The 14,856-nt window shown below is 38.0% G+C and overlaps 1 protein-coding gene across 3 annotated transcripts in view; it reads right to left on the minus strand.

Moving 5' to 3' along the window:
• AHCTF1 (AT-hook containing transcription factor 1) overlaps positions 1-14,856 on the minus strand; it is a 41,684-nt gene that overhangs the window by 14,265 nt on the left and 12,563 nt on the right. For all 3 annotated transcript variants that reach the window (XM_055725665.1, XM_055725666.1, XM_014285381.3), the window contains exons 7-26: positions 14,762-14,846; positions 14,054-14,204; positions 12,765-12,897; positions 12,491-12,672; positions 11,994-12,055; positions 10,874-11,002; positions 8,902-8,992; positions 8,725-8,814; positions 8,422-8,562; positions 7,563-7,667; positions 6,726-6,819; positions 5,353-5,476; positions 5,183-5,239; positions 3,881-4,027; positions 2,947-3,134; positions 2,631-2,775; positions 2,407-2,538; positions 1,072-1,219; positions 841-991; positions 214-321 (exon numbers count right to left, since the gene is read on the minus strand). In XM_055725665.1, the coding sequence (XP_055581640.1) occupies positions 214-321; positions 841-991; positions 1,072-1,219; positions 2,407-2,538; positions 2,631-2,775; positions 2,947-3,134; positions 3,881-4,027; positions 5,183-5,239; positions 5,353-5,476; positions 6,726-6,819; positions 7,563-7,667; positions 8,422-8,562; positions 8,725-8,814; positions 8,902-8,992; positions 10,874-11,002; positions 11,994-12,055; positions 12,491-12,672; positions 12,765-12,897; positions 14,054-14,204; positions 14,762-14,846 (2,463 nt within the window). The remainder of the gene's footprint in view (positions 1-213; positions 322-840; positions 992-1,071; positions 1,220-2,406; positions 2,539-2,630; positions 2,776-2,946; positions 3,135-3,880; positions 4,028-5,182; positions 5,240-5,352; positions 5,477-6,725; positions 6,820-7,562; positions 7,668-8,421; positions 8,563-8,724; positions 8,815-8,901; positions 8,993-10,873; positions 11,003-11,993; positions 12,056-12,490; positions 12,673-12,764; positions 12,898-14,053; positions 14,205-14,761; positions 14,847-14,856) is intronic.

A 14,856-nucleotide genomic window follows, 5' to 3' on the forward strand; every position in this document is an offset into this window, starting at 1 on the left:
CATACCAGAAGAAATTTCATCTACATTTCAATGCTGACACCGTTTCAAATTCTCCACTTCTTTGCACCCTAACAACCTTTAACCTAAATGCAAACCGAACACTCTGCAAACACAGACAGTATATGCACTCACATACATATATATACTGTATACATACATATACTAGAAGAAGCAGCATGTTTTTGAAATACTCCTTCTGTAGATATACTGTACCTGGAACATTTGTGTGAAGATTTTATAACTGGTGTCCCAACAAATGCATCAGGCAACTCTGCCTCAGGGAGACGGTGCGTTATGACCAGTGGTTCTGTAACTCTAGGACTAGAATTAAAAAGGAAAATATAAGTCTGACTTCCACTCTCCTGAAGGCCAAACATACCAGAACTCAAGTCTATGTGACCATACCACCTGTAGAGAAATCATCTGATAACCACTAGCCTCTTTTCTGCTCTTTATAGTTCTGCCTATTTTAAAGCAAAGGCGGAAGAAACTGGGCAGGAAGTGGAATAAGATTACTATTTGATCACACAATCAAGTCTATCAAAATCTGTACACCAACAGCTTGGTGGTAATCACAGTTTTAGTTTCAGCAATATTAAGTTCTGTAAACACATTTACCCTCATGTAAATATGTCTTTGCATAAATAAGATTACCACAGCAGAAAATCTCTGTCCAAATATTACTTATATAACACTTAAGAATCATATGTACAAAAAAGCCAAAGCTTTATTTATGTCACCTTCCCTCCGAAACACTAACATAATTCAAATGGATTTCTCTCTGTCTCTTCCCTGAAAACATGCAGCTCAAGACTAAACTTTGTTTAAAAGGCTGCTTACCTATCATATTGTGAGAAACTGGGTTTCTGCTGATTTTCTACCCACACTTCTCCAATTTTGGACAATACATTACTGATGAAAGTTGCTCTTGTAAGTACATTTCCTGCATTAGCTTGTTTTGCTACTGTTGATAATGGCTTTGGTCTTGAGACTGTAAAGCAAGAGGGGAAGAAATATAAGCCTTGTGTAATCAAAGTGATGGTTAGTTGTCCATGGCACTCTAAAAATTACCTTCTCTGAAGACCGATGAAGGCAAATGGTAAGGCCTGGCTCTCTCTGCAGCCAGCTTCCTTTGAACTCTAGGAAGGATCTTGCCATATTGATCTAATATAGAATTTCTGGCAACTGCTCTCTCTCTCAAGCAAGGATCACGATCATTCTGACAAATGAAAAGCGTAAAACAAAAAGTTAACTATTTATAAGAAGTTCATTGTGCAGAACAATCTGTGCTATTTCTAATTAGCGAATAAATTTCCTCTACAGGTATAGTAAGATACGTCCACTGCACAGAACTGCAGAAAGTGCTACCCAGAACTGCAGACAGCTCTACCCATCAGCACGTACCAATTCAACTTGATATTTTTAGCAAAGTGGAAGGAAGACTAGATAATAGAACTCGCAAGTTATAAGTTAAAACAGTTCTGGCACTCTGAAGCACTGTAAGCTAATACACCTGTTATCACCTGCAACTTCCAAATGGTTTACAAATTAGCAGGCCTTCCCTTGTTTTGCATAAAACACCAACGTCCGAGATGACTGAATATACAGGACAACTCCAAATTACGTTGCACAAAACACGTAATTTGTGAATATTAAAATGTATAAGAAAAAGCTGCCTACAGACATATGCAGGACCTAAAACTTTCAAGACCACCTTTTAAGTTTGATTCACTGGAAAACTATCACTCTGGAAAACAACAAATGTATCGCAGATTTGTAACAGAAGTTCACCTAACACAAAATTTCATCTGGCTACTTTGAGAAATGGAAGTTAGACAAGAACTTCTGTCATAGAAGTGGTAAAAGGAAAAGTTGTGGAACTGCAGAGCTCAGGCTGTAATGTGAGGAAATAAATAAATGAAAAAAACCCAACCAAAGCACCACACAAATTTTACCTGTGGACTGGCATCCAGACTGCTCTCACCTAGAAAAATATACTTGCATGCAAGATAAAGAGAGGACATACAACATACTCTTCGTTCCACGGAAACGAGTGATACAACTTTCAACAGTCTAAAGCAAACATAACATATGTATCTGAATAACTGAATGTTAATACTGGCTGATAGAAAAGATACAGATTTATTCCTCAGATGCAAACAAATGCTCTGAAGCGGAGTTCACAATGGTCTGTAACACGTAATTTATAACTTCTCAGAGTAGCTTTGGAGTAGCGAAATATTTTGTTCAACTTTCAAGTTCAGCTGTAACTTAAGGTATAGAAACTTATTCTAGTATTTCAAAAACTAGTATGAAAAACAAAGCAGGCTTTTCATTGAGCACTATCAAAACCAGTTAGTAACACCTAACAGAAACTTGCACACTGGACAGAATTTTTACACTTACCGGAAGATTAACATTCATTGACTGATTCAGCTGCAGTGCTGGGATATAGTTGGCACGCTGCAGGTGGTGGACCAAAAGATATTCATGATTTTGAACGCCAGCATTGGTCTTTAAAAACTTCTCCAAACACTCCTGTGAGAAGTAACACATTTCCAAAAGCTGTTATGATTCTGCCTCTTCTCTTTTCAAAGAGACAAGTATGAGTTATTCTTGTCCACACTTACTTGTTCAGTGTCTGTGAAAGGTAGCTTCAGCAAGTCTTCCATGAGCCCCATCTCCTGACAGATTTCATACATGTGTTTTAACAGCTCTTCCATGTTTAACTTGGTGGTGTGTTGCTGCAACAGACCCCAAGCCTCCACCATGCACCTGTGATCAATTTTTTGAGATGTAAAGGAATATTAACAGTATATGCAAAAAGATGCCCCCAAATCATTGCAGGCAAAGTTTAAAGGAAATTTAGGGGATCGTGTTTTGTATTATTTGTTCTCCACTTTTTGCAATATTTGAATTCCAAAATGGTGGAATATATTTCTTTACCTATTCGACAACAACACCGTGAGGAAAAGCCGCACTTCACTACTGCTTGACATTGATGGCTTCATCATCTGTATGTATGTGAGGGCTCGCCTATGCTCTCCTTGGCACATGAGGCATTGAATAATTCTCATGTGTTGCCACGATGCAGTTTTCATTGTAGCTGGATGAAAGAGCAGGGCCAGTGCGTTCTGTAGAAGTTAGAGATCAGGTTTATTACGACATATACATACACACATGTGAAAAAAATAAATATTCCAAAGTTTCTTAAGTAAGGGTGAATGTGTGTTAAATAAACTGATATGACTACCTAATGAAATACTCTGTACAGGACATATAAATAAAAAATCTTAAGTGTTTGCAGAGAAAAAAAATCCATTAGCCATACAGACTAAAGTGAGCGTTTGAAAAGGAGTAATTCACTTTTCTAGGTGAAGCACATGCTGGTATACAAACAACACTTTTTATAAATCCATTACTAAATAAAAGTTGCTCTCCCAATTACATTATATTAACATCGTGATAGGCAAAGAACAACCTTCAGCATCAAAAAGAGCATGAATTAGGTTGAAAATCCCTTTTGCAGTCTTCGATCTCAAATCTTGCTGCTATGATCATAGTTTTAATATTAAAAGTTCCTAAAACACTGGTTTTGAGAAAGTGCTCAAGCGGTCTGCTGAAACAACATAAACTGATAGCTTTGAAAACTCAAATATCAAGCATTATTAACAGAGATTTCTCCTTTGTTTTAATCAATTTCCTTTCAAAATAATTAAATCAAAATTTCAAATCATAACTTACTGCTGAAGATGTTGCGGCAGCATCACAAAAAAGCTTTGAATTTTTTAGCACCCGTTATACAAGCACTGATTTTATTAAATCATTTTACAGATTACAGCTTTGTACTGTAATCTAAGTCTAACTGCAACATACTTACTTCATAATCATTGTGATCTAGAAGCCAGAAACCTTGAATAAGCTTAACAAGACCCCAAGGGATGGCAAAGGCTGTTGGGAAGGAGTCAATTGAAGTTTCTGTTTTATTCGGAAAGGAATGCATGATGTCTAGCAGCAGGTAAATTGTCTGATATCAAAGTATCTAATTAAGGCTAATAAATTTGTAAGACCAAAAATTTATCACTTAATCTGTAGAAAAACACAATGAAAGAATATAAAAATGGTAGGAAGCGGGAAATATGAATTTACTAGTCTTGCCATTTTAAGCTACTATAACCTGAAGACAGTCGGACCCTAACCACAATATTGCATTCTGAATAAAAAGCCAGATTACAGATACTTGATTTGTGTAAGGCACTCAAAAAGGTTAATTTTACCTATCGAAACACTTCAGTTATAAACTCAGGTTCCCACTTTGGTCAGTGGAGCTACCAGTTGGACACTCAAAAGATTTGAGCATCCAATGCTTAATTATTAAAGCAACCAAATTCTACACTTGGTTTTTTTCCTCATTTCCAGAACATGTCAATTTCCAAAACAACATCAATCATGGTGTCCTTACAATACAACTTAGCTCTGAATCACTAAGACCAGACTCAAAACAGTATGCAGACCACTCATTGGTAGTGTCATTTTCTCTTGACACCCATTTTTAGGGACATGCTCTCGGAATACAGCTCTGGGGTACAACAGTTTTAAAACCACTTGCTCTCCAGGCTCCCCTCTGGGGTAAGGCAACAACCAACCAAAGCACTTCCGTATATTTCAGCAGCTTAAAAATTAAGTTTCTGCCCAATGACTTCTGTGTTTATTAATTGTGTGCCTGCATTTTTACAAAACAAAAGCAAGCACTGTTAGCTGTTCTGGAAAATGGATGGTTTCGGCAAAGATCAGGTACTGGTGAACCACTGTTAGAAACCCTTTTGCTCTGAAGCAGAGCATTTTAGTGTACCTACAGATATAGGTGCTTTAAAAAAATTTAAAACAGTGTTAGATTTTGAGAAAAATTAAGAGTGTTCTTTATATTTAACATTTATTAGTAAATCTGTTTTCAAATATCAGAAAGGACTGCAACAAAACATAAACAAGAAATCATAACAAATCCACAGTACGAAAATAAAACAATGCTTCTGTCTACAACTTCATTCTAAATTAAATGCTGTGGCTTGCATTGTGTTTGAAGCATAAATTAAAGGAGGCTATTAAACACACAGGTGACAAACATTTAAGAATATTTATGTTCGTACACTGAAGGTGTAATAAAAACAACTAGAAAGGATACAATCGCATGTTTGTAGCTTTCTTCAATGCTTTCTAGCAAATAGAGATCCAGCAGTGCCTGAAATGAAAAATTTAGATTTTTTTTAAAAACTCCAGTCTTTCACAAATCACTAGCTTTTGGGTGGGGTTTTGTGGAATTCTGCTGTTGTTTTCAGTGACCATAACACTCACATGTAAACTAGCAGGTGGGTATTTCCCTGTTCCTCCTTCATCCCTCCGCCACAACTTCTCAACCTGGTCTCCTAACTGGGAAACCATTCCATCAATCATCAAGCAGTCAGAATCCCATTTTCCTCTGGAACAAAAGGTAGCAAGGATTGGGACAGAGTAAAACACTAATTCCAGCCTCTCAGGGAAACAGATTTCCTCCAGTCAAAACGAAAAAAAAAAAAAAAGCTCCCATGAGTCAAAGAAAGTAACACACATACAAAGGCATGATTATGACTTGGAATGCACAAAAAGGAAATTTGAGTCAGATGAAAGAAGTTAGTTAGATCACATTATTAAAGGACTTCAAAACAGAAATCCTGAAAGCTCTCTTACTAAAGGAAAAGTTGCAATGACCCTTTCGTTTCCAGATTTTGTTTTTTGTTGTAATAACAAGGAAGCGTAAACAAATGTTTTAAGTGTCAGAAATAACCACTCTCATACTGCCTAACAGAGGAAACCTAACATTCTCAAAACAGCAGGTCTATTCTTTATCATGAATCTAAAGCCTCAAATTGGAGTGTTTCAATACACAGCTCTGAGACAACATAATGGAAATTTCAGATTTTGTTCTCAGCATCTCACTTTTGTTCCTGAAAAGTTGTTTTCAGAAAGATGAGCATACAGGTAAATTTCAGTATCCTCCTTCAGCGGCATTCACGTTTCTGTACACATACAGTACAATTACGGCTGGCTGAACTTTCTTCAGAAGTCCATCACAGTCTTCTGCTGTGACGCTACCCTTTAATACGATGATAAAAAGCAGAACAAGCACACCAGAGGTTGTATGCTTCTACGCAACACACAAGCCTCTAAGTAAGTTACTTGAGAGGCAAGCTATGCAAGATGAACTTTAAAGTCAATATATAATACACTGCAGCTTCCACCTTCACCTTGCTCACAGTGCCATAGCCTAAGCTTCTTCAAGTCTTTATTTAGTTTTCAGTATAATTTCCAAAGAAAAAACTATTATCATTTAATCCAGGGCATATCACCTCTATGCTGGTAAGCTAGCCCTGTAGAGAGTGCGTTCATCTGGAAGGGACTTTAATGTTAATCACATGATCTTTTTCAGTGGTAACAAATTATACCAATTAGCCAGTAAATTAAGGACGCTACCAAAAAAATGATATCAACTAATGGTACTAAGTAGAAGTATATATATACATTTTAACATAGGAAAGTAACCTCTGTGTTCAAGAGAACACATGCATCACTCAGGAGTACTACCAGAAAATGCATTAAGCACAGCAAACACTTTATTACTGATAAAAAAAGCCATACAGTTCTGCTAAATTTACAGTGGAAGTGTTCTAGAGTTTTCCTGTAAGGCTTACCTTGAGAAACGCTCAAGTTTCTGTCGATGACCAGTATAGTAGCTCTGAATCAGAGGATAATTGTAGAAAGGTCTAGACAAATGCATAGCATCATCTACAGGCAAAAAAGTAAAAGCAAGTTAAAGAAGTAATATCACATTTTAAACTAAAACTCTTGACTAAAAAGACAGAAATCATACAAGCTAAGCATCAAGAAGCCTCAGACTCTGAAAGAAGCCAACCCCATTTCTGCCTTTGCTAAGAGATGTAAGACACAAGACTCAATATCTTCTTGCCTTGAGCACCCTTTCAAGTTTACAGTTGATGTAGCATTCAGAACATGTAGTGTAAGCTGAAGTTCACTATAAAAAAACCTTAACAATTCTCAAAGGGAATGTTTTTTTCAACATGTCATGTAAGCATCTGTAAGACAATTACGGCTGACAACAGAATTTATAATCCACCCAAATAAAGAAGAATTTCCAAGGTGTATTTCTTCCTCAAGCAATAAACAAGAAGTTCAACAAAACATGCAGGTAATGCTTTTATTGTAAAAACAAGCACTCCAGTATTGATTTTTTAACAGTTATTTGATCAAAATCACAAATATACTTGTGCTGGGGACACAAGCAACTCCTTGAAGTCAAGAGGCTTATTGTTCCTTCTAAAAAACATCCAAGAAAAACTGCTTGCATTATTCTACACCATTTGAAAAAACAGTAAAATCCCAGTTTCACCAACAGAACTTCAGCACATATTGTCACTGAACCCACACGACTTACTGTCTAAGCATGTGTACACAGGAATCACTTACCGGACAGTCTCCTTGTTACACATGCATTAACAGTTTACGCTTACCTAAACCCTCTGGAAGGAGACTGGATCGACAGAACCAGATGACCACTTGGGCATACAAAGAAATGAGGCTAGTTACCACCTGCTTATTTGTCAAGTCTGCAAAACCTGAAAAAAGGCACAGGATTATTTTGGTAATGCAACTCCTTTCATTTTTACAGAACTCCCTACCTCAGACTAAATGTAAAGACAAAGATTTCTACCATGTTATTTTTATACTTTCTATTTTTCACTCTGTATCACTTTCTTATTTGAACAAAAAACTCAGAGTCACCATCAGAACTAAAACCAACCTCTCCAAAGAGCCAGATTCACTAAAGGTTAAAATAATAAGGAAAAAATAAAGACTGAACTATTAAATACACTAATGAGTAAGATATTTGTTTTTCACGTAGTAGAGATTTTTACTATAACAAAGTAGTAATTTTTTTCCTCAATATGCTAAGAACAATTTATAATTTAAAAATATATAGAAACTCAAGTAACTTTACAAGGTACTCATTTATGCTTCCTTTATAATTTCTACTAATTTGCAATACAATATTTCCATGTGATTAAAAATTGCTAGATAAAAATTAAAAAGAATAGCGTTCAGCATCACCGCATTCGATTGCTGTAATTTCAACCCAGTTGCCTACATAGCTTCTTGCAGAATGCAGCCTCCCCTGCCCACTTGCGAGAACTCCACAACAAACTACTTCCCTGAACCCAACCTTGCAGATTTAAGCCCCTTCTCCCAGCTAAATTTGACTGTCTTCTAATAATCAAAAATAACAAAAGCTCACGTTTCCACACTTAAAACCTAAGCATAACCCCAAATCTTAATGAAACATACCAAAGACTTAGTAATACTATTACAAACCTTTCTCAGTAAGCTCTTGTGCTTCTGTTAGAAAACAGGTTAAGACTGTACTAAGGTTGCTCAAAAGCAACTGGCAGTGCTGTAAGGACTGTAGTGTCTGCGGGTCAATGAAGTTGCAAGAGCCATCAAACAGTGGAATACCTGTTCAAGAACAAATACAAAATCACCAGCCTGCAGAGAAATTTCAGATTTTCGAAGTATACTTAAAGAACTGCGTGCAAGGTTGTATACCAGCAGATTACTGGATAAGCTCAATTAGAAAGAACAATTTTATGTTTGCTGAATGACTACACCAGTACTCACATATCTGGTCAAATTCCTCTTTTGTATGGATCACTTTGTTCCATGTCCACTCAAGAACAAACCGTAAATTAGCAGCAGAACTTGGCTGCTCTTTAAAAAAAAGGAAACAAAAAATAAATGAATCAACAGTTTCAAACTAAAAAACATATAACACAAAACCAATGTAAGCAGGATTACCTTCAGATGTCCAATGCTTAATGCATCCAGTCAGAAGTTCTAAAGAACCTGACTGGACAGCAGCTGACAATACTGCTTCTAGCTGCTCCTCCTAAACGTAACAGACAAAATAAAATGAGAATCTTACATAATTGGAACTTGGAAAAGTGTGTGCAAGTAACTATTTGCAGTAACACCCTCTGCTAACACCCTCTCTGCGTTTTGTGCATGGGCGTCTGCCACCAGCAACGTATGAAAGGGACCGAATTAATCCCCTGTTTGTGTGGAAACAGTGAAGCTAAGGTCAAGCACCTTTCTGGACTATGAAGACATGAAGCAGTTCTGACACCCAAAACATGAAGTTATAACTTTCTAAAAAAACAGAAAAGAAGTGAAACATTTAAATTCTAACAGGTTTAAATTTTAAGTTGTTCCAACACTGTTTTCCAGTGCAGCAGCAGTCCTTGAGAAGGATAACAAACAGGTATGCACAGGCAGGTGATAGTTAAGTAGTAGCTTATTTCAGCCAGTGTTCTGATAGTTCTCTCAAATGAGCTGATCCTTCGTAAAATTTTACTTTTTTTCTTTTTGGTTTTTTTTTTGTTTGTTGGTTGGCTTTTTAAACACATTCAAAAGTATCTTTCCCTTCTAAATAAAATCATTACATTCAAAGCCATTTTTACATATCAGAATACAGGTGTGCTATTTCCATCTTTTTCTGAGAACAGGTCTCAGACAAGGAAACGCACCAAATACTACTTACTGTGGCAAACAAAACCAAACTAAGCTTCTTGCTCCTAATACTGAAATTTGCCTTCATAACATTTGAAAGAAATCTCTGCTCAAATGGATAGGAAGTCTCTGAACGATATGGTCACAATTCACCAAAGGTTATTAAAAAATTTCTTGATTTCCCAAATTATTTCCAAGCTGGAGTTGACAGCAGAACATCAAATTTGAATGCAAGAGTCTACCCCAGGCTTGCAAAATAAGCAGTCTACCAGCTAGGTCAACTTGCCAAGAAATGTATTTTAGCTACCACACTGTGCAGAACTGTTGTTTGCCCTAACGCGCTTCCACAAATCTGGTGAAAAATCCAGTAGATGGGAAGATGAGGGCAGTGGGAAGACTGCTCTCCCCTTCCTCCTAATTGCTCTGCTGTATGATGACTAGCTGACAACTTAGCTTAGATCCTGCCCAGGTGAAGATGGGCTGCTCATCACAAAGGCTCCATCTCTCATGAAACCCTTCGGAGAGAGAAAGGTTGGTGCACTGCAAATGGAAAACCTGTAACAGGCAGGTGACATCACTATTGTGGGATAAAGCAGATAGCAGGTGGTGGACTTCATCAGATAAAGGTGATAAAGGTCTTGCAGCAACAAGAGGGCAGACTAAGAGCAGTAAATTGGGCTACTGTAGCACAACACAAAGGCTACAGAGGTGAAGATCTGCTATGAGAGGATGCAGAAGACCCTACTGATGAAGGGAAAATGAGGGGAAGCAGTGATGAAACTGTCAGGTAGAGCTAGCAATGGTAACTGTTACCAGAGCCCACTTCCTTGGAAGCAAATGATCATGTACGGTGCAGCAAGCTGGTGTTTGCAATAGCTCACATCCAAGCAAGATGCACCCATCGTCAGCTACTGCATGGAACCTCACGCCCTGAGAAACTGACAGGGACAAAGGTTGTTCTGAGGGAAAGATGCTTTACGTTACACGTGACCAGCACTGACCGACACTTCCTTGTGCATATCTGTAGCAGAGAAATAAGAGAATGTGTCTCTAAAGACAGCTCTGTTAGGGCTGTTACCAATCAAACTCAGTAGTTCGGATCTAAAAACACTACTACTTCTGCTAACTAAAGCCAACACCTACATTTTAATGCAACTTGCAAATAATAAGAAAATCAGATGATTATTGTGTCTTGTAGCCTCTACGGACCTGTCAGACAACACAGATGTCTTTCCCCCTTCATTCCCCGATATAAACCCACCTGACTCAAACTGGATGGCTGGACGTCAACTAGTCTTGGAGACAGCAAGCCAGCTACAAGACACCTGTTGTAGCTGTCATGAATGGCTTCGCTTATTGAAGGACCAGACTTCCTTAAAAAATTCAAGGTCTGAAACATCAGTCAGAAATGACAGATTAAGACAGCATTATTATTCAATCACAAAGGATAATCACTAAGAGCAATAATCTAAATGTTCCCTTAAACTGTCAGAAAGCATCAGTAACATGCTTTATGTTAGCAAGCCGAGTAAGCATTACTACGTAGAGTCACAGTAAAGACTACGGAAAACCTTTAGTGAAGTCTATAGTATTCTACATATTATATATACATTAATATAGATACTATAGTAGCTATAGTATAGTTTATAGTAAAGACAGAGTAAAGTCATAGTAAAGACATAAAGATGGCAGCCAAACTAACAGTTACAGTTTATAATTCTCTGTCAAGACACAGGCCTTCCTTTTCCCCCGAATACCAATACAAAACACATCCTATATAAGCTAACACTAAGACACAACTTGAAATGACACACTCTGGAAGATCCTTTCTCCACTTGTTTGTGCAGAAGCTGATTTACATGGGAAATATTTAGAGAGCTGAAACTTAAGTCAACATTATTTGTCACAAGCTGCACAGTGCCTCAGAAGTTACAATTTTGCCAAGTTTGGGAGAAAAAAAAATCCATTTCTTCTGAAACAGATAAATAGCTTTTCATTTTCTCCATTCTGTCCTCCTTTTTCAAGTTAATCAGGGATCAAAACCCTAACTCCAGACTATGTAGGCAGTTTGACTGGAGAGCAATAAAGTAGTAACAGCTTTTCCTGACTCGTATATTTTTGTTCTTGCTCCAAGACCACTGCTGTGTAACTTTCTAGACATTCAATCACTGATTATGCCTTACGCAGGAGACAATGGTAGATTTACAGTCCCAAGAGTGGACCTAAAACATTACCATTTACACAGAAGTGGCGGGATATAATTGCAATTATGCATGTGGATGAGCAGAATGAGTATAAAATGGTCTCTGACACTGAAAGCAGTGCAACTTCAAAAAGGTATCTCTCTTGACATTCTCCACAAAAATACAGTAAAAGATCACCTCCTTCTGGAAGCCAGTGCAAGTCATGTGAACAACTCCGGAGTTCAGCAAGCACGTACCATCTGCAGAAACAATGAACATTTAACAATAGTCCACACTCTCACAGTTATGAGCAGTTTATATTGTTTAAGCAGTGGCATCTGGAAATTGCTAACAGTTCCCGCGTTCTTCGCTTTAAGTTGTTTTTTTTTAAATAATTACTGAATGTAGAAATTTCACCTCTAACGCTACCAAGGTGCTGTGCTTTGGCTCCAGTTCAAAGTAATTTCATTTTATAACCATCACCACTTCACAGGCTACATTGCAAGAGCACCAAAACTCAGCAACTGTCAGGTATGTTTCACAATATTAAACACCTTGTTAGTACAACACAACCCGAGTAGGGTTTGCAGGGGTTTCATTTAGTTTTTAAGTAACAAACAATGAACAAGAGAACCAAGAAATGGTATTTGACCTCAGTTTAGGCTTATCACTATCAAAAGCAGTGAAATACCTACCAAAGCTATAGGTGCTTGGATTAAAAAACTGCTCAGGTGGTGGATAAGAAGGAGGAACTCCTCGACTCAGACTCCTCTCATGTACCAAAATATCCAAGATGAGGTTTGGAGAAGTCATGCTTACTACAGTATCCAGTGACCACAATGCAAAATAGGGGCAATCATGAAGGAATTCTTCTGGCCTTAAAGAAAACAAGTGCATAAGCTAAACACCGACTTTCAGATGAATTATTTGTAGGGATATTGAAAAGAACTTAAAAAAAAATCAATCTACCTTAGTGAATCTGGCATTTGAGCATGATACCAGCGATTAATGTCAAATACACCCAAATAAGTAGATGGCTTTCCCTGACCGTATGTATTCACTTGCCAACTGAAGATCGATACACTGGTGTCAGGAGATATTACTGTAAGAGACAAGAAATTGTTTCTTATTTGTAGAAAATATGGTATGTCTGATCTTTTTAAAACACCACTTTCTATTTTGGCGTCACCTTGTTATATTGCTAATGAAAAACAACACTTACTCAGAATAATAAAGAAAACGTACAGAATAGCAAACATCTCTATGACAGGTTTCAATCACACTGCCCCTTTTTCTTGTTCAAATGTTATCAGTTCTAAGTCAAATCAACTAGACAATTATTAGCTAATTAAGTTTCCCACACATTAGGAGTTGTTCAAGACACTGAACTAGGTGAATAGCTTAGGAAAAAAAGTAATATGCTAGGAACACATACATTGCTACTTTTAGAAAGCATACAAATATTTATCATATACACTTGTATCACTCAGTAGGCATTATTACTTTCCAAATTCGACTCAATTACAAGTTTTAAGAATAGCTGCTTTCCAGCATACTCAGAATGAAAGAACATATCATCACACAAAATAAATTAATTCAAAACCCCCAAACCCAACAGGAAATAGGAATAAAGATTTTGACATAAAACATTGACAATGTTATACTCTGCTTCCCTAGTCCTGCTGGCCACAGAGTTTGTGACACCAGCCCGGAGCTGGTGGCTCCCTCGGCCCCTGGGCACACAGCTGGCTCATGCCCAGCCGGCTCTGACCAGCCCCCAGGCCCTTCCCTGCCGGGCAGTTCCCAGCCCCTGCCCCAGCCTGCAGCTGCGGGGGGCTGGTGTGACCCTCGGGCAGGGCCCGGCACTGAGCCCTGTGGAACCTCACCCCATCGGCCCGGCCTGCCCAGACCCCCCTGCAGAGCCTCCTGCCCCCCAGCAGGTCAGCGCTCCCCCAGCCTGGGGGCAGCTGGGAACTGGCTGAGGGTGCGCTCGATCCCCTCATCAGCGATAAACAGAACTGGCCCCAGTACTGGGCCCTGGGGAACACCACTGGTGACCGGCCGCCAGCTGGATGCCAATACAGTCATAGCTTTGAACAGGGGAAAAAAATAATTCAGGTAACATTCCTAAGCAATGGAGAGAAGGATCTTACTGTTCAAAGGAGGCAGCTGGAGTAATAAAACGACTGACCAGCATTACACAGATGACCCCACAATACTGTATTTTAGAATAACCAAACAGAGATATCAGAACAAACCTTCATTAATGCTATCCTCTCTGTCAACGTGGTTGTGAAATTTTTCTACAGTCTGACAGCTGAGTAATTTAGTATTGCTGGTCTGCCCTCTCAAAGGAAAGATTCCACCTGTGAGATCTAAACTGTACCTTTCATCACAGTATTCCAAACCCTGAGGAAAAAAAAGGAAGATAAGAAAGGTTATTCTGAGATAATAACATATGTTATATGTAAATATGAAAGAATGTCTGTATCTAACATAATATACATATTATACTGTATATTTCCCATGAGCTTATTTCGGATGGCAAATAGAAACTACATCTGACATGCAAGAGAATTAAGTGTCAAAATTGTAAACAGACAAGTTTGGTTGTAAATGCTCTGCACATTTTCAAAAACTAGCATTTCCCTAGCTATAATTTGCTCTGAAGCATGAACAGTCCATACTGTTTCATATTTGTAAAAGCTGCTTCCTCTTGAGGAACTGAATTTATACAGGCTCTCTGCAGATAAATGTAGGTGGAACATGCAACACTGCAGCACAGAACTGCATGACAAGTTTTCAAAAAGTATCGACAAGGGCCATGCCCAAGAAGACTCAGCAAAACATTTTTTTTTCTGGTCATCTCTGCAGTTTGATGGTAAATATTAGGCCTGCCAACTTAACTGATGCTTACTGAAGAGAAAATAACCATTTTCATCTTTTCACGTACATGCATATCTTACCTCATACATGACTCGTCCTGATGCCAAGCGTTTTCTGTCACCAAACGCTAACTGCAACAGATGTAAACTCACAACATCACCTTCACTGAAAAAGG

Source organism: Falco cherrug, chromosome 13 (assembly GCF_023634085.1).
Source record: "Falco cherrug isolate bFalChe1 chromosome 13, bFalChe1.pri, whole genome shotgun sequence".
Taxonomy (NCBI): domain Eukaryota; kingdom Metazoa; phylum Chordata; class Aves; order Falconiformes; family Falconidae; genus Falco; species Falco cherrug.